The sequence below is a fragment of the Dasypus novemcinctus genome, chromosome 4 (assembly GCF_030445035.2).
Source record: "Dasypus novemcinctus isolate mDasNov1 chromosome 4, mDasNov1.1.hap2, whole genome shotgun sequence".
Classification (NCBI taxonomy): Eukaryota; Metazoa; Chordata; class Mammalia; order Cingulata; family Dasypodidae; genus Dasypus; species Dasypus novemcinctus.
The window spans coordinates 61180880-61200126 of record NC_080676.1 but is presented as its reverse complement, the minus strand read 5'-3'; the positions used below and the strand labels follow the sequence as shown (position 1 = coordinate 61200126).

The 19247-nt window shown below is 44.0% G+C and overlaps 1 protein-coding gene across 17 annotated transcripts in view; it reads left to right on the top strand.

The window, feature by feature from the left end:
* DGKG (diacylglycerol kinase gamma) overlaps positions 1–19247 on the top strand; it is a 219183-nt gene that overhangs the window by 132528 nt on the left and 67408 nt on the right. For all 17 annotated transcript variants that reach the window (XR_002793276.3, XM_058295504.2, XM_071214670.1 and 14 more), the window contains one exon: positions 16405–16495. Coding sequence is in view for 16 of the 17 variants with exons in the window: in XM_058295504.2 (XP_058151487.1) it covers positions 16405–16495 (91 nt within the window). In the remaining variant the exon portion in view is untranslated. The remainder of the gene's footprint in view (positions 1–16404; positions 16496–19247) is intronic.

Sequence of the window (19247 nt, the reverse complement as noted above, 5' to 3'; positions counted from 1 at the left end):
TGTATTTTCTAAGAGGAGGGAAGCAGCCTGAGCAAAGGCAGAGGTGTGAGGACAGGAACTTGAGTAGAAGGGTGAGAGGTTCCAGAACGAGGTAGGAAGGCAGGTGGGTGGCATCTAAGACAAGGTCTTGGGGCTCTGCACAGGAGTTTGCACTTTCTCCTATAGCTAAGTAAGAGGATGGTGAAGGTAGTCAGCCAGTAAGTGATTTTTTTTTAAAGTACCGGTACTGGGACCTCATATGTGGGAAGCTGGAGCTCAACCACTGAACTACACCGGCTCCCCTGAGTTGGTTTTTTCATTTGTTTGAGTGTTTGTTTTTAGGAGGTACTGGGGGGTCAAACCCAGGATCTTGTACATGAGAAGAAAGTGCTCAACCACTTGAGCTACATCCATTTCCAAGTAAATGATTTTTTAATGCATCAATGAATAAATGACTTCCTTTCAAAGAATTTCCAGAACAAAAATGTCAAGTCTACTAGAAATACTAGAACTTTAAATACTGAGCCTTGATGAAGTTTTACAACCAACAGTATGGGGCCTATGGTTGAACAGAGACCGAGGGAATGAGAAGAAGTAACTCTGAAAGGCAAAGAGAAAGAAGAGGGGCTATTAAGAGAGACACAAGGGGAGCCAGCTCTCATGACCTGAAGAAGTTGGTACATCTCAAGCAAGAAAAACCATGGAAACCAACCACAGGGCTTTCTTGCAAGCCCTGAACTTTAAAGCATGCTATTTGGTTGTGAAAGCAGAAATCCATATTGAGAAGAAAATCCACAAATCATTCTCCCTTCCTCATCACTACCATTTCAAATTCTTTTTTGGAAAAGTCAACTTTGGTGACTTTTAAGATTATCTTAACGTGTGTTTCTTTTTTGTTTGTTTTATTTTGGTTGTGTTTTTTTTTTCTATCTTATGAGAAGAGAATGTCAGAGTTTATTAGCCTTCTGTTGTACTTTATTAATTAGAACTTTGGAGAATTACGGTCCTTTTGCATAGGGAGATTGTTGTAACATAGCAGAGTCCATATTTATATTTAGAGCTGATGTGATTAGCATACTCATTCCAAAATATTTTTTAAAACTGTTCCTACTTGCACGTTCTATTAAAAAGATACTGAAAAACAAGGGAGAAATAATAGATATTTTTAATAAAGAGGCAAGTGATTAGTTTTAATTCCTATTTAGATAAGCATTTACTAAAGAAAATTAAAATGTGTTCATTATTTGGCCAAAGGAAATTTTGAAAGCAGCCTTTTGCTGTACTTATCAGGAAACACAGTAACTCCTTTTAATGAAATAAGTGAATAATCTCTCAATCATTCAGCCAAATGACTTGGCAATGCCATGTGTCAGGTCACCCTTATGCAGATTGTAGATACTAATGCCCAGGTTTTCTTTGCTTTCAACATCACAAGAACTGAGTTTCAGCCCTCTCCCTGCCCCTTACTGTGTGCCCTTGGGAAAGTTACTCACTTCTCTGATTCGTAATTTTCTGGTTTATAGATGGAAATAACTATTTCAAAAGATCCTTAGGAGGGTTAGAGTAAGGCATGTGAATTTGAAATTTTTAAGTGTTGTTATGATGCTTTTGGCTGCTACAGTGATGTTTAAGACGAACATGGAACAGTACATTTGTGAACACATTGTAGAATCTCTAATTTAATTGTATGTTGCTGTGACTTGTATCTGTAATAATAACTTGTAGAATCTGAGCTTTAGACAGGACTTTAAATTCAGGCTCCTTCCGGTCTAAGAATCCCTTCTATAAATACTCCTCTTTGGAGGGTCATCACAGCTCTACTTTGAAGATTATAGATCTCTACTTTCAAGATTGTATAAGTATTTCATTTCAATTATTATTTATTTACCTTATCACCTCACATTTTACTAAGAAACCATTTTCCCAATCTTTTAATGCTCTTCAATAAAAGAGGGGCTCTCTTCATTCTAAGAATGTACTTATACTCTCAAATTGCTAAGCATCAGGGGCTTACATAATCACTGGATATTCATGTTTGTTGAATCAACTCTTGGGTTGAAATTCCTCAGTGTCTATTAACAAGACATTTTTTATTCTGTAGAATGAAGGGTTCCTTTAATCTTGAAAGTGGCCCTTTGCAGAGAGCATTCCAAAGTGCCAATCAAGCCAAGAGCCTATCTTGCCTTTGAACTCAGTAAGTCCGCAAGTGTATCTATAAGCTCCATCTTTGAGTTACCATAGGGCAAAAGGTGGTGAGAAAGTCCTGGATAAATTAAAATCCCAATCTGTTAGTCTTAGTGAAACTTTAATTGCAGCTGTCAACACAGAGCATTCTAATGAGTCATGTTCTCCCTTTGCTCCCCTGTACCCATCTTGTCCCTTATCTTGGGTAGGAAAAGGACTGGAGGCTGCTCATCATCAGGGTCTCTGCAGATGTGTGCAGGTTTGGGGTGAAGATAGCACAACAGGATGCATTTTTTGCTGATGACCTAGTTCATGATCTGTACTTAAAATCTTTTCCCCCACTTACTGGTAAAAAGCATACCAAAGAAAAATGAATTGATCAACAGGGAGTCAACAGGTTAGAAAGGAAGAAGAGATGTGAGGGACTGGATAATACACTGACCAGATAACTTGTTCCTTTAATAAAGGCTGGATAATGTCATGTTAAAATTCATAAAAACCATCCATCATGCAAAGTAGAAAATTCAGGGAAAGGTCAACATTAACTTAAGCTACTTGTCTGATAGTTAAAGGAAGAAATCATTACTTGGAGTTCCATGATTGTATCGTGCCTTGACTTGGGCCTGGACAGAGCAACTGGCAGTGTTTTTTTCCTAGAAGATGTAGACTTGGGATGTTATTTTATTCCTATGCACAAGATCGTTGAAAACACCAACAGTTTTAACCAGCTACAGCTGGTCAGCCCTGAGGACCCAACGCATATTAGAACTCATGACCAAAGGTACCAGCCACTCAAATGGGAAGAAAGTGGGGAGACAATTTTGAGGAAGCTTCCAGAAAAATTCCCAGGATGAACTACAAAAGGCTATCCAAATGAGTACAGTTTAGTCAGTGTTAATGTGAGAAGTGGGTAAGTGTGATGCATTAGGAAATGGTGGAGACTCTAGCAAACTGGAAACCATGTGCCCTAACAGGAGCAGGCAGGATTCAGCCCCAGCCAATTGCTGTCAAGCGGGAAAGCAACACAGATCTGATTTCCCAAAAGAAGTTGGGTTCCAGACGTGTATATAGAATTTTACAATTTCAAAAATACTGTACAAGTAAAATAAACACATTTCCAGATTCCATAAGATCCCCAGGCCTCCAAATTGTTGTTCTGATGCCCAGGAAATATAGCTTTAGGGATATGACAGAGTCAAATGACTTATTTTTCTTGTTTGAGGTGGTCACCAAGTATAGATGCTGCGAAGGCAAACTGGTTTCTTACCAAAGGAGAGAATGAATGAGCTAGAGGGAAAAGTAAGAGGTCAGTGTATTTGCATTGATAAAGGGTTCTCAGATTCCCAGGCATAGTAAAAGAAATGCTCCAGAAAGAAAAGGGAATGGAGAGATTAAAGAGAACATAAAGCAAAGTCATAGTCTGATGAATAAAAGGATATAACATGGAAATAAAGAGGCAATGCCTAACTCCTATTTGAAAAAAAGTAATAATAAAGGCATGGGATTCTGCCCAAGAGGAATAGCTTTGGACTTTCTGAAAAAGGGAGAGTGCAGTAGGCAACCTCATCATGAGGTTTATGGGCACCTGTGGAAGTAGCTACCCAGGCTGTCTTCTTCCAGCATGTAGCATTGGCTGAAGTACATTCCACAGGATGTTAACAGTAAAAGAAAGGGGGGAGGTCAGTCATCAAATATACCTGGGAAATTCCTAGGTAAACAGATTCCTTTTCTGTATGATTCTTTTACTTTAATATAGAGTCTAATCTATTGAAATGATGCAAACTCAGGATAAAATAATGTTTCCCAAATTTTCTTGACTAAAGAATCTCCCCATCCCAGAGCATAGAGATCAATATTTTGATGAATTCACATTGATGAAAACGCCTGCATTAAAGACAAAAAGGAGTGCACATGCTCATAAAATCCAGGACACGTTCTCCCCTTTTGTTTATAGACATAGAAGCAAACAACACAACCAGAGAAGTCCTGACTAGTATCTAGTGATGCTGGTGTCTTGGGTAGGAAACTAAGGATCATGGGCAGAAGCAATGCTTCTCCCTTCCTCGGCCAAGAAGCATAACTTTAGAAGAAACAGGCACATATGGAGAACACAGAGCTGCTCTCTGTCTGACCCTGGGAACGACTGTTCTGAGCCATGGCTTTTGGTGCTGGAACGAGAAGCCCCTGGCAAGTACTTGGGAGCTTCTCACATAAACCAAGAGGAATGTTTTTGGCCAACGACTTGAAGACCAAACAGGGGAGCTTTAAAATGAGATTTAAAGGGGATAAAGTAGATCCATCCAAATGAAACTCTAACATCCCAGTCCATGGAGGGGTGGCAGGTGTGAGCTAGAAATAAGAACCATGGCAGAGGTGGAGAAGCAGTTCTCCAGAGGGACTATCGGGGAGAAGCATCAAGTTGTCAGTCGCATAGTGAGAGTGGTAAACTGAACAGGAGATGTTCATTAGAGAGAGAAGCATGACCTCAGAGAAGGCACTGAGATGGGATGGAGTAGGAGACAAAATCAGAATGCAATGCCAGGTGGGGATGATGTTCAGATGAATGGCAGTTACTGAAATGAGATTTAGGAACATATACCCAAGGATAAAGGCAGAGTAAGGCTCCAGCTGATGCTTTCCTATTTAAGATTTTTTTAACTGGCAGAGAAGGAGGATGCGATAGGAATAGAAAGCAGGTAACTTTCCAGGCATGTTGTCCATCTAATGAATGTTGGCCTTGTTTTTCTGACAATGTCATGACTTAAAAGGCAGGGGAAGCAAGGAAGGAAGTACTTACTCTGCACTTAAATCTGACCAGAAGGTGTCTAACTGGTTAAGGGTATGGAAGGCACAGGAAACTTCGGAGGAAACAACCAGACCATCTTGGGACTTTTATGATAACAAAAGAAAGATGATACTTATATCAATGTGAGCCCTTTGCTATACTTCCTCCCTCTGCTGCTTATCACTTTCCTTTGGCATTTCCAGCCCACCTTAAGACATCTTCCTGATAAGAACTCCAGTCCAGACTTCAGGGTAACCATCAGGGTCTTTAGGGTGAAGGAGGCTCCATGTTTCTTTTCCAGGGAGTTGAGGAAAACAAAGATCCCCCATTCAACTTCAGCAGGAAAGATGTGTTGCTTGTATTTAAAGTTAGAATCCACAGGGCCACTTGGCACTGGAGTTCTATTATACCATTATTTGAGTGTATATCATGTGACCCATTTATACATTCTCGATTAATATTCCCAACAATTCCTGCCAGGTAGTATTGTTGTCCCAATTCAAAGATGAAGAAACTAAGGGACAGAGACTAAATGGCTTGCATAAGGCCACACAGCAAGTAAGTCACCGAACTGTGGATTGAATCCAGACTTTGTTGGCTTCTAATCAGCGCTCTCTCAACTCCACCAAGCCATCTCCAAAACTGGGTATTATGCTCTGGGTACATAATGGGTTAATTGGCTTTTGTGTGTTAGCCTGAGAACCCAAGTTCAATATAACATTGTTTTTACAGGGAACTTTGCTCAGAGTTAGAAACCTCTGGCTTAACCGAGGAGCTATTGTAACTTGACCTGTCATAAGCCAGGCCTGCTTCATGTTTAGGAAGGCTGGCTGTAAGAGTAAGACCCACTCAGCCTGGGCCCCTCAGACACCATGATTTTAGTCCAGTCTAGCTTTGCATCTGCCAAGAAACACCCTCAAACACACCTACAAAATAACCACCGCAGTACCTACCTACCACAGAAGATGGGCATGAGGAACACATGAGGGGGACCCTTTGGTGCAGTTCCTGGCACATAGTAACCATCTTACAGGTAGGAACTGAGCAGGATGATTCTCAACAGCTGGGTTGAGAGGTGCAGAGCTGGAGAGGGAGTGAGCTGGCAGCATCGCTGTTTCTCTCCCGGAGCCCACATGGCAATTACAGTGGGGGTGAAGGTATGAGGCTGCTCTGGTGTTAGGCTCCACCCTCCCAGGCATTTCCTAGTTTCTGCCTTAGTTGGACTGGACCCAGGAAGTGGCCAGCCTCAGGAAGAGGCTGAAGTCCAGCGACACAGCCTTCCTTCTCTAGGCTTTTAGGGCTTAGGTTCTGATAAATTGTCCTCACCCACCTGTGCCTTGGCTGCTCCCTCCTCCCTTCAAATGCCAGCTTCACGGATGGGTGCATGTGTGCATGCTGTTAAAGCATACTTCAGAATCAAAAAGGCACATAAGAGAAAAGTAATCATTAAAGAAGCTTAGAAACGCATACAGCCCTCCCACCTTTCCCGGTCTCCCTCTTGGCTCAGGATTTCTTTTGTCCTAGTATTTGATTTTGCTCTCTGATAAGTGATGAGATCAAGTTTATTTAGTGCCCTTTAGCCACCACTAAATCTGCCTGAAGTGGATTTTTTTCCCATGAATAAATCTTTTGAGAAAGGGTTGATTTTAGAAAGCAACCAAACTTTGTGAGATGCTTTTTGTTGTTGTTTTGTGGATTTTTCTTCGTCTTTTTTCATGGGGAGAGGGAGCTATCTTCTCCTGGCAAGGAGATATATTGACTGGAAAACCACCTGCCTACCCCCTCTCACCAGCCATCTCTTCTGAGGGTCACCCCGAACTCAAGTGGCAGAACCATGTGATGGCATTCACTTCGCTGTGGCAGTTCTCTGGTCAGCCTGCTGGGACTTCTGAGAGAGACCCTGTGGCCTCTGAAAGTCAGCGTCTGTGAGCATATTTGGAATAGTGGATCATGAAGGTCAGAGAAGCCTTCCTACTGGGGCCTGCACATGTGTCCACACATGCACACGGGTCCCTGTGTGCTGCCTTGGGGGGCGTCTCATTTCAGGCTCTGGCAGGCCCCGGGAAGTGCCAGACAAGACTCCAGAAAGCCCATCAAGGGAAATGTGTTCATAGTCCACAGAAACAAACTGTCTTGTGTGGAAGAGAAGGGTCACTGGTGAGAAGGATTAAAGTCTTAAGAGCCCAGACTCATCCTTAAAGGGGTGGAGAGGTTTGGGGTTTGGTCCTTTGCTACTTTGGGAGATCAATGGGGAGGCTCTGGCATAAGAGTGCTACAGTGTCCACCGAGCCAGCCAACCTGGCACTGGGATTCTGGGACCATGCATGTGGCCTGGGTAGCAGATATGAGCAATCCCAGCCCACAGCATGAATGAGAATGACCTGAAGCTTTGCAGTCATTAGCTCTTACAGCTTAGGCTGACTTTTCACTCTCTCTCAGATGCCTCTAGGACATAGCAACAGCAGTCAGGGAGAGTGGAAAGGTAAGGCATAAGAAAGAGTATAAACTCTAATTCTGTGCATTGCAGCTGCACCACCAGAGACTAATCTCAGATTCCTAATCTGTACTATGGGAAGGCTGTCATGTAACAGTGAACCACCATCCATACCCAGTATGAAGTAGCAGTTCCTCACCCTTTTTCTATTATATACCTTTTTTATTCATTTCCCACCATCCCCCACCGTGGGTGCCATATTGGACAAGATTTTTTTAATAAGCTTTTTGCCAACCATAAAAATTTTCTAAGCAATAGTTTGCATTCTCATTTTTATTATTCATCTCCATCTATTCACCATCCAATCAGCACTCTGATGAGCAAGAAATAGCCAATGTAATTGATTCAATTCCATTTTACATTAAAAAATTCAACCCACTAATTAGCCTATGCATCTTTTTTTTTAAGATTTATATTTATTTCTCCCCCCTCCCCCCCCCCCAATTATCTGTTCTCTGTGTCCATTTGCTGCATATTCTTCTTTGTCCGTTTCTGTTGTTGTCAGCAGCACGGGAATCTGTGTTTCTTTTTATTGCATCATCTTGCTGTGTCAGCTCTCCATGTGTGAGGTGCCATTCCTGGGCAGGCTGAACTTTCTTTTACACTGGGCGGCTCTCCTTACGGGGTGCACTCCTTGTGCATGGGGCTCCCCTACATGGGGGCACCCCTGCGTGGCAGGGCATTCGTTGCACACATCAGCACTGTGCATGGGCCAGCTCCACACTGGTCAAAGAGGCCCAGGGTTTGAACTGCAGATCTCCCATGTGGTAAATGGACACCCTATCCACTGGGCCAAGTCCGCTTCCCTGTTCATTGGGTATTAAGAAGATTCTACATGTATACAAAAAAAATACATCCTAGGCAAGTTTCTTTCTCCTTTCTTGGGCATTTGTGTGTGTGTGTGTTTTCTTTAGCTCTTTGGGCTCCCCTCTTTCTTGTTTCCCATGGTCTGACGCCTTCTCTTTTCCTCCTCGTCTTTGGTCTCCAGTCCTCCTGTCATGCACCATCCTACCTTTTTCTGAGTGCCCTGAACACCAGGCTTGTCCCAAGTATGGAAAAAAGCCAGGGAATACCTTGCCCCTTGAATCTGAAATACACCAAGCCAAGACAAATCTGTTGGCAGGAACAGGAGGCACAAGAGTCGCATTCAGAGAACAAAAACAGCTATTTATAAAGCCTCCTTCCTGATTACTGGGTGTTCACTTTCCCTTGAACCAAAGAGGCCACTGCCTCCTCTTGGAAAAGATTATTTCATCTATGGCTGCATGCCTGCTGGTCCCCGAGTGCCCATTCCAATGAGCTGTGAGAACTAGGGACGACATGCAGGGTGGATTAGATGTGGTGACAAGTTCTCTGATGGGCCAGAGCAGCTGGGTGCGAGGGTGACACAGATGGCCTCTGCAGCACCTGTGAGATGATGGTCACAGGCCTCTTATGGGACTTGACATCCTAGTCTTAGAGCTAAGCCTACCTGCTTTGGCATTCTTTTTAAGCTCTTGATCTAAAATTTGCTTAACACAATTACTAAGAAACTTTCAAAGGCACTTAGGATTCAAACAATGTAAAATGTTAACAGATAAAGTATATTCAGTATTATAACTAGTATTCATCACTCAATCATAATTCAACTCTAGGTACATTTGCCCTTTCTATTATACCTGCTTGATTTTGCTGTATTATTTACCTTAGTAACCTGACGCTAGTCCACTATTTTCGATAGTAGTAGCAATAACCCAGCAAACCCAAAAAGTATATAGAGCGATCATTTTTTCAAATTGAGATGAACTTTATGAAAATTTATAACCGTGCAGAAATGGGCCTGTTGGCTAGGCATAGCCTTAAGGAAAAATACTTTCCCTGCATGAGTATATTTTTTCCTATACAGTGTACTCTTAATAAGTTAAATTAGTTGCCAACTCTGAAAATCAAGAGATTTTACTTAAAAATACATATTTCTGGATAAATTAAAAAAAAAAAAAAAGACAGCTCTGGCAACACTTGGGACTGCACTCCTACGTGCAGCAGGTTTGGACCATGGATGCAGTCCCGTATGCAGTATGGTGTTATCTCACGTTCTTCAGGTTCCTTGGTCCAAGGCCTTCACTATATGGATGAGGAAACTGTCTGATCCTGGTGTCACCTGGCTTGTGTGTATGAGACCTGGGACCAGAAGGCAAATCTCTGTCTGCCGGTCCAGCATAGCCCCAACCGCATCTTTCTGCCCTCGTCTGCCCCAACATAACATGTGGGTAGCATCTGTTTCACACTTCCAACCTAATGCTGGCTCACACAGAAGGCCTAACTGACCATTTGAGTCATGAGCCACTCAGGGAACCTAGTTATCAAAGTCCAGACTACAAAAAAGAATACCTTCACTTCAAGGGCATCTATTTACAGAAATAACTGTAGTGTCCTCTGTGTAGACTTCTAAGCCCAAAAAAAAAAATGTTTTCATGTTTGGGTGACTTCAAAAAGTCCATTGCCCTTAAACTTTCTAGATTATCAGAAAAGGGTCACCAAAAGCTCACAGAGAAAGGCTAAATAAGTTGCCTCTGTTGGTAAAAATGCACAGCCCGGCATCTAGGTCGATGTTGCTTGTGGATGCCCTTGAAAACAGGCTGTTCATAGCTGTCAGAATGAGGGCTGGGTTCTAGCCATAAATCGCTGACAAACATAAAAGAGCATTTTTTATTAGTCTTATTTTTCCCCTTATTTGTCAAATGAAAAGATTCAACTAACTAGTCTGCAATCATTGTTATTTTCTTATAAACCAGAAGGAAATTTTTAAAAAAACAGAAATAGAGGCAATCCATTGTGTCACCATTATTTGCCGTTCCTTCATGAGGCTGAGAACCCCTTAGAGCCCAAATCTGGACCCTGGGTCTCAAGGTTGGGTACATCTGGGCAGTTTAGATCCTGCCTGTGAATCTGTGAGTTTCCTGGACCTGAAAATTCATCTCAGAATAATTGGTTAAAGACTAGTCATCTCCAACTGAAAGGTGATTATGTGAGGGAAAGAAATATTGGGCCAAAGAAAACTCAGGAAGACAGATGCAGAAAAAGTGTTCCAGAAGTCGTTAAAACATTTATTTTCTTCAAAAAGTGTTGGCTGCCTTTGATAGACCCCACGCTACTCCTACTGCTCCTCTGCAGCCATTTGTAGAATGAGTCTTCCAGGGACTGTGTCTCCTAGCAACAAGAAAGAACAGTTATTGAGCCCTTACCATGCACTAACACCTGCTTGGTGCTTTATATTTGCCACACAAGCTTCACATCAACTTTGTTGGGTAGAGATTAATATTCCCATTTTGTAGAAGAGGAAATAAGTGTTCAAAGAACTTAAATTATTTGCCCAGCCAGTGAGTGGCAGAGCCAGGCATGGGCCCTGTCCCCTCAGATTCTGAATCCCATGTTCTTGCACAATAGAAGGTGAAACAGACAAAAACCAGATATCACATTCAGTCACAGAAGTCCTCCACCAGGGACTAAGAGTAAAGTGGCTGGGAAGACGTCTTCAAAAGAGAAGAACATTGACATTTGAGCTCTCTGGCTGTTTGAGAGAGTGGGGATTATGTCTCCCTCCCCAAATTGTAGGGTGTGATGTGTCTGTAGGCATTTGCCAAAGGCTTTGGAGAGGCAACGATGGAGCTGATGCTGGTGAAGGAAGAGGAGGAAAAGGAGTATAAGGAGAGAATTCATTTCAATCAGGGAAATAAACAGAGTGGCCTTCTACCTCCAAATCACCAGATAATCTGTGATCACTCCTGGCTATACAGATCTGTCCTGACAGTGTAGGCAGAATCAAAGGAATCCAGGTTAAAACTCCCTTGGTAAGATGTCTTGGTCTGCAACAACAGTGGGACTGGAGTCTGATTTCCTTCCTGATGCCATAGCAACTGAGGAACGGGCAGCCAGGAGCCTGCAGGGAACCCAGCCTCAGATAAGCCCAGTGAATTACTGAACATGAGCTGCCCAACAAGCACAAAGAAAGGTTTTGTCTTATCTCCTCTGGGGTCACTTGGCCTGAAGCCCTCCTCCACCTCAGTGCCCACCATTAATAGCTCTGACCCCAACTGGCAGGCCCCTGGGAGTTATCTTTCCCTTATCAGCCTTTATCTCAATAGGAGTCCCTTCCTTTTTCTGTCCCTGCCCCTAAGGCCCCTGCCTTTGTTCTTTCAACCATTTTGGTGACTAGGACAGAGGCAACCAAAAATTCTTCCCTTTTATATTATCTTGAATAAAGGCTAGTGGCTATTTTTTCTGAGTAACAGATAAAGGGACCTTCATTAGTAAGAGAGTGCTTTGGGTATTGACAAGGCATCAACAACATACAATCAACAAAATTTGAATGATTAGAGAGCCTTCTATAGACCAGATCTGTTCTAAGCGATTTTACCTGTGTTACCTCGTTTTATCTTTTTAATACTCTTTGAGTTAAGTATTAGCCCATTGTATAGGTAAGTAGGCTCAAAAGTCAAGTAACTTGTTCGAAGTTATATGACCCGAAAGGGGTGGAGCCAGATTTTAAACCCAGGGCTTCTTTATTCTATTCTGGGCTTTTTGCATTAAGTCACACTGTCCTCTCTTATTATGAGTGGTTGAAAACGGTGCATGTTGAACTGGAAATTGGAGGTTCCTGAAGAGAAATTTATGTTTGTCTGCTGAAAATGGCACATAGCTTTCTCTGTCCCCCTCGTGTTGGGTATGATTCAAGAGCAGTACCTCTGCCCTGTTCAGTGTGAACTGAAAGAAGGAAAGGAATACAGTATCCTGGGAGGTTGCTGGCTTTGCCAGGAGTCAGTGCTGGTCTCCCTGACTATCTGATGCTGTGTAGCTTCAAGATTAGCAGTTTCTTGTGATATATCAGATTCAGACTCCTCCAGAATTCCCCTGGCCCCTGGTAGCTGAGATGGGCTGATATTCTTCATCAGGCAATATTTCCTAGGATGTGATATAACCACAAATACCCCAGGCCTCCAGGTGCATCCATGTAACAACACATATCTCCAGGCCATACACAGTGCCTAGCTGATAGGAGGGTACCATAAATGCTCACGGGATGGATGAATGGATGGATAGGTAGATGGATGGATGTGTGGGTGGATGGGTGGGTGGATGGATGGATGGATGTGTAGATGGGTGAATGGGTGAGTGGATGAGTGGATGGGTGAATGGATGGATAGATGGGTGGATGAGTGGAAGGATGGGTTGATGGATGGGTGGATCAAAACACAAAAGTGCTGTCCTTCAATTACAAAGAGGACCACCAATGCAGAATTGATCTCTTGTACCCCTCTTTCAGAAAATGGCAACTCTATCTATCAGGCTGTCCAAGACAAAACATGGGGTGTCACCTTGAATGCTCTTTCTCACTCACTCCCCAAAACCAACCAGCTCTGTCAATTCTACCTCCTAAATTTTAGTTTGTGAATCCATTCTGTTCTCAACTCTGCTGTCACTACCTTTGTTCACCTTTGCCTGTTCTCTCCTGGTTTCTACACCACCTCTAAACCCATCTCTAAACCTCTGGTCTTCACCCATCCCTTCCAGTTCTTCCTCAATATTGCTAGAGTGCTCTTTAAAAACACAAATCTGATCAGATCATTACAGCCACCTCCCACTTAAGAACTGACCACAACTCCCTATTGACCTTAAAATAAAGCCAGACTCCTAAAAAGGGCACACACAGCCTTTATAATCTTGCTCTTGTCTGCCTCTCCAGCCTTACCTGATGAGTCCCTGCCTTGAGTTTTATGTGCTTTCTGGCAGCACTCTGCCCTCTTCTGCCCTGTCCCATTGCCCTGCTTCTTCCTCTGTCTGGAATGCTCTTCCCTTCTCTGCTTCCCTTCTATATCCTCCAGAACTCAACCCTGGCATCACCCCCTAGCATGCTTTCTCTGACTGCCTTTGGCAAAACCATGAATTGGGTGTCTCTCCTCCTATTAGCTCCCAGTGCTAATGCTTAATCCACCCTACAATGTCTGCCCTTTCCAGAGTGCCTTCCTCAAAGAGTACTATGTTCTGTTCTTCATTGTACCTAGAAACCCCCCTCCAGTCCCTGGCATACAGTGCTGCTCAGTGAATGTTTGTTGATTGAGAGATACTTTTGTCTCACACCAAACATGCATTTTCTCAGAAGCACATTTGCAATCCACATCACATCTTCGGCCAATAATGTGACCAGCAAAGATAATTAACTAAGGATTAGGGTTTGGTCTATGAAAAATCTATTAGAGTAGACATGCAGGGAACATATTTTTTAACCAAAAGTCAAGGTGCAGCATCTAAAAAATATAACTATGCATTTTTCTATCCCAGAAAAATCTGCGTATATAATGTCTACAGCTACACGACCAGATCTGACATTTTTGCGTCACTATATTAGTCAAACATACCAATTTAAGACACTGAAATAATAATAGCTAATGAATAAATAGCTAATATTTTTGGTGAGCTTACTAAGCATCAAGCGTTATGTGAAGTGCTTTATAATCATCTCATTTAATCTTCCTAACTGCCCTTTGACGTAGGTCTTTTTATAAACTCCATTTTACAGGTGAATAAACTGAGGCTTTAAAAGGTTAAATAACTTGCCAAACATTACACAGTCAGCAATGGATATCTGCCAGCAATGGACATGGAGTCTGTTTGATCCTCCATCATTCTGTAATACTGACCTAACCATGATCTCTGAACCTTATTAGATCTTCACAAGAGCCATTTCTGGGCAAAAAATAGTTTGGGGCTTATGGAAATTTTTATTAAAACTCTAAATCTCCTGGCGATAACGTTCAAATGTCATGATTCAGACCCACAGTGATATTTGAAAGTGGAATCATAATGCAGGTCTCCCGGCTACGGTGATGTTGTCACTGCCGGGGAGGAATGCTCAGCCTTGACATTTATGGCTATCTGTGTTTTTCACATTACTTGATCTGTTGCCATCACTGACCATTAAAAGTCACTGACCCTCATTCTTTCCTCCTTGGGGAATCCTTTCCTTCAGGTTTAACCAGTTCTATACTCTCCCTGGTCATTGATTCCTTAGAATCGACAGCAATGTTTCTCAAAGTCCTATCCCTGACCTTTTTATAATGATCACCCGGGCACTCATAAAAATGTATATTCCTGGCCCCATCTCACAACGATCACATAGACTTTCTACAGATTGGCACCCAGGAAGCAGCATTTTAATCAAATTCTCCAGGTAATTCTTATAAATACTAATGTTTGAGAACCATTGGTATGGTACATGACTAAAGTGTGGTCCCTGAACCAGCAGCATTAGCAGTTTGTTAGAAAATGCAGAATCTTGGGACCCAACCCAGACCTACTAAATAGGAATCTGCATTTTAACAAAATTCCTGGTGATTTGTATGCCCCTTATTGTACATACAGGGAGCTCCTGATTTAGAATAATACTTCCCAACATTTTTTTTCCACATCATGGCACACACAGAACATGAAAGCATTTGTTTGGCATACCTGGACAACAGACAAGAATAGTAGCAGTGGGAATGGGGATTCTGCCTGACCCAGACCCTGCCTGGACACCCTGAAAGCTAGGGGATTGATATCTCAGGCATCCCTGTGCCTCAGTACACTGACTGAAAGGCTCTGATCTAGCTAACATATGCCCATTTCTTCTAACTTTCTTCGTAAGTCATAATTACCTAGACCTTGCCGAATCTTATTACTTTCATCATTTATCACTTTTCCATTGTATACTACAAGTCAGAAAGGCTACTGCCCAACCAAATAGGTCTTAGAAATCTTCATATGATGAAAGATCACTGTTCATCTTCAAGTTCCAGATAGACTCTTTGAGAAATGCCGAGCTTATGGCATAATGAAAACTGGGAAGAAAGAAAAAGCCCTCTTCTCTGTGAGGAATGCTCCATTCCTCTAGGTCCTCAGATCTGAGGACAGAGGATCAGCAGCATGCAAGATGATTCCTCTTCCTGAATGCCAGGAGGAATATGGTTTTGCTTAATCCGTCCCCAATAAAATCTGCCAACTTATAAACTGGACAGGTGTCCCTTCTCATAGCCAGCCCCTGCTAATGGGGTGACAGTTGGGTTGGAAGGAATAGAATACCTTCAGAAACACCTCCTGGTGGGACCATCTGATCAAAATGACCAAGTGACAGGACACACCATCTGACCTTGCACAGCTCCTAGCAACATGGGAACCCCATAGATTTTTATTTATTTATTTTGGCTTTGGAAAATATTGAAAAAATTTAAAGCTCAAAATAGTGAATTCTAACTTTGAAGCACATATGACAAGGTCTATCACTAAATGAAGAACTTCCATGGCCTAAGCAAATACAATTTCTTTAAAAATGCCACCAAAAACTCATTTTTTTCTTTCCTCTTTCCAAGTTGCCTGCAAATCTGTGTCTAATTCTCCCCACTCTGCTCCCCCTATCAGACCATAGATAAAGCAGCAAATATTGTGCCTGGTGCAGTGTGGTACTATCCCTTACACTATACATCTCTTAAGTCTCAAAAGGTTGCCTGATCTTCCCTTTGTACTTCAACCATACCTAAGAGGGGGCTCTACTTGAAGTCCCTCTGCATTTTCTTTGGTAGTAGAAAGGAGAGCAGCCAGAGTGTGCTGGCATTTGTCACCTCTGGTTGATTTTTTCATGGAAATCTTCCCTTGATCCAGATCTAGAAGCAAGGAGGCTTTTCTCTTGCTCTGACCAGGAAGTTCAGAGAGCAGTTGGCAGTTCACCTAAAATGGTCATGATGACTATTAAAACAATGACTTTTTCTCTAAGTTCCTAGCAAGAATGGTTGGTAAAAATTCCCAACTGTTGGTCATTTGATTAACAAGCGCTGAAAACATAAGTTGGAGAACGCTGAGGTCTTGGGCCTCCCAGTCCAAACAGCATGCCTATTTTACATGACCACTTCAATTGTAGGATATTGAGTGATCTCTCTGCTTCATGGTCCAGGATGAAGAACAAGCTGTGGTACTTTGAATTTGGCACCTCAGAGACCTTTGCTGCCACCTGCAAGAAACTCCACGATCACATAGAGTTGGAGGTAAGTTCCTCAAGTAGGATTAGGATTCCAAGAACTTGGTTCTGCTCCTGAATTTATCACACACACTGTCAGGATGTGTTTCCTTGGCCCTAAAGAAGTGATCCAGAGCACAAGCTATCATTGTCCCTCCATCCTATCCCCAAGCACCTCCAGCACCTCCCCAGAGGGCTCCAATTGCTGGACCCTTTCTTGGCCTTCTCATGGAGCCGCTGGGGTTCTAGGACCCAGAGGCCAGTTCTGCAGTCCATTCCTTCCCTCTGCACTTCTCCCTGGGACCTTGCCATTCCCCCTTTTCAGAGAAGGGAATTAGTTTTTGCCACTGTGGGGAGAGGGGCTGCTTTTTGGGTGGAAGCAATGTTCCAACCTGAAGAGATGTAGGTTGAGGTGGAGACCAGACGTCCCCCGGCTCATCCTGTCACAGTTTTCAAAGCTGCCTCAAGGAGCCAACTTGTAGGGACCCAGGGTGGACTTCAGAGGCATGAAACCTGTGGAGATCCTGCACTCAGAAAGTTGCTTGGTTTCATGCTTTGCTATCACCGTCTTAATATTCTTGATAATTTTCAAACAAGGGGTCCTGCATTTTCATTTTTGCACTGGGCACTACAAATTACGTAGCCTGTAGGTGCACTTGTGGTTATTAACTCTTCCAGCACTGTAACAGCCTGCCTGTAGGCCTCCCTTCCCACTTCCCCTCTGTCACTCCTGCTGGACTGTTCTGAAGCAGCCTTAGTGCTGTAAGAACTTCTTCTAGGTCTCTGAGCCCCTTAACGCCCCAACCTGAAAGACCAGCTCTGTCTCGGCTTTTGATTCCCTTGCCCACAGTTCTTAGCTACCAACCCCAGCTTTCCATGGGATCCATGCCTGTGGCCTTCTATCCTTTGAGAAAAACAAGTGAAAGAGGCAGCTGGAGAGTTCAGCCAGCCTGGGCTCCCCCTGATCCACCAGCTTTGTCTCCAAGTCTCCATTAGCAATCACGTGGAGCTCGGGCTTCTCTTTGAGGAGAAGCATTTGGCCTGAAGCAGTGTGGGAAAGCCCCACCACTCCCCGCCCAAAAAGCCCACAGGGAGTTTTCACAAACAAAACACAAAGCCAGAGGTTCTGTGTGGTTCTATTTGACTGTCTGCCTGCCTCTCGCCTCGGTTGCTGGGTTACTGAGACACCAGGGTGGGAGGCCTGGATCCTGGCCAATGCCCTGAACTTCTGGCCAGCTCCCTTGGCCGGCAGAGAGGCCCAGCAGCCTAGGGCGCATGTCCCAAGGTGGTACCAGGCGGTACGTGGTTGTGACCACCTGCAAATGCCAGAGGCCGAGACAGTCCTCTGTTTACTCATAAATACGCTGCTAGGGAGCTGCCACAGGAAGGAGATCTTGGCCGGAGGACAGAGTGTGGCTCTGCAATTTTCAGAGGTGTGTGTGCATTTTTCCTATTGGTGCAAGCGTCTGGTGAGGTCTCTTTAAATATACCCAAAGTGTGGGACAGCCCTAGCCTAACCACGGCCAGCTGCAGGCGCACAGCGACTGCTTGTTCTCCCTGCAGCTGGCCTTGAAATTGTGCCCAGAATACAGCAGCTCTTCTCCCCAGCCTCTGCAGCCGGCCCGCCCTCCCAGCTCCAGGCGGAGCCTTGCCTGACAGGCCCCTGTGGGTCCAGGCTCTTCCTCAACAGCAGAGGGGGCTGAGGACCTCGTTGCTGAGGACGCCCCAGTGGCCTCTGGAGGGGTTGGAGTCGTTTGCCCTGTGGATTGTTGGGGGTTTTGGGGAGCACTTCCTGTTTTCCTTACCTCTCCATAATGAGCCTATTGAGTATTTATTCATGAGGGTAAGCTGAGGGGAGGGGCGGGGGCCATCCTGTGACAGGCAGCTTCTGACTGCCCGCGGGACTGGGACAGGCGCCATCGCTGCACCCCGAGAGCACTGGGTGGAGCGGTCCTGTGTGTTGTGGTCCCAGGGAGACGGAGAGAGGCAGAAGGAAGGGGTGAAGCCTGTGCGTGACAGGTATAAGGAGGCTGCAAAGTGCCAGAGAGAGGTGTGAGAGCAGGGAGCCTCAGGAAGGACAGGTGAGAGAAGCTGTGTGCCGTGACCTTGTAAGCCTGGCCCTGCACACAGCAGCCCAGGCCTGTGAGGACCAACATGGGACTCGCCAGCTCAAGGTCAGCCGTCCTGAGAAGAGCCCCATGCAGTTATTTCCACTTCACTGCACTGTGTTCAAAGCCGTGCCAAAGCCTTTATTCACACAACAGCCCCGTAGGCTGAGAAGGCCAGGCATTGCTATCCCCATGTTATGGATAAGCCAGCCGAGTCACAGAGGGCTAGAAGGGTGAGCAGAGGGGGAGAAAATTAAAAAGGGAAGGGAAAAAGTCACATGCCTTGACTGCCAACCATAACACATCCTCATTTGAAACAGCAGCCCAGGAGGGCAAGTATTATCATCACATTTTTAAAATGAGGAAACAGGCTTGGCTACATTAAGTAACTTGACCAAGACTTCATTGCTGGTAACTGGTAAGAGAGAAGATTCCAGGTCTTCTGGAGCAAGTTTAGCTTGGAACCCAATAAAAGGAGGTTTACCTAACAAGTGCCAGAAGCTCAGTAAATCCTCCAGCATGGATGCAATGTATTTTCCTCCTTTATTGTGATGGCACCATTTGATTCCCTCTCAGCCCTGGCAACTGGGCAGCGACCCTGAGAAATGCTTTGCAAAGGACTGAAAACAAAATCCAACTGTCTTTTCAAAATTCAGGCTGATCAGTAGAATA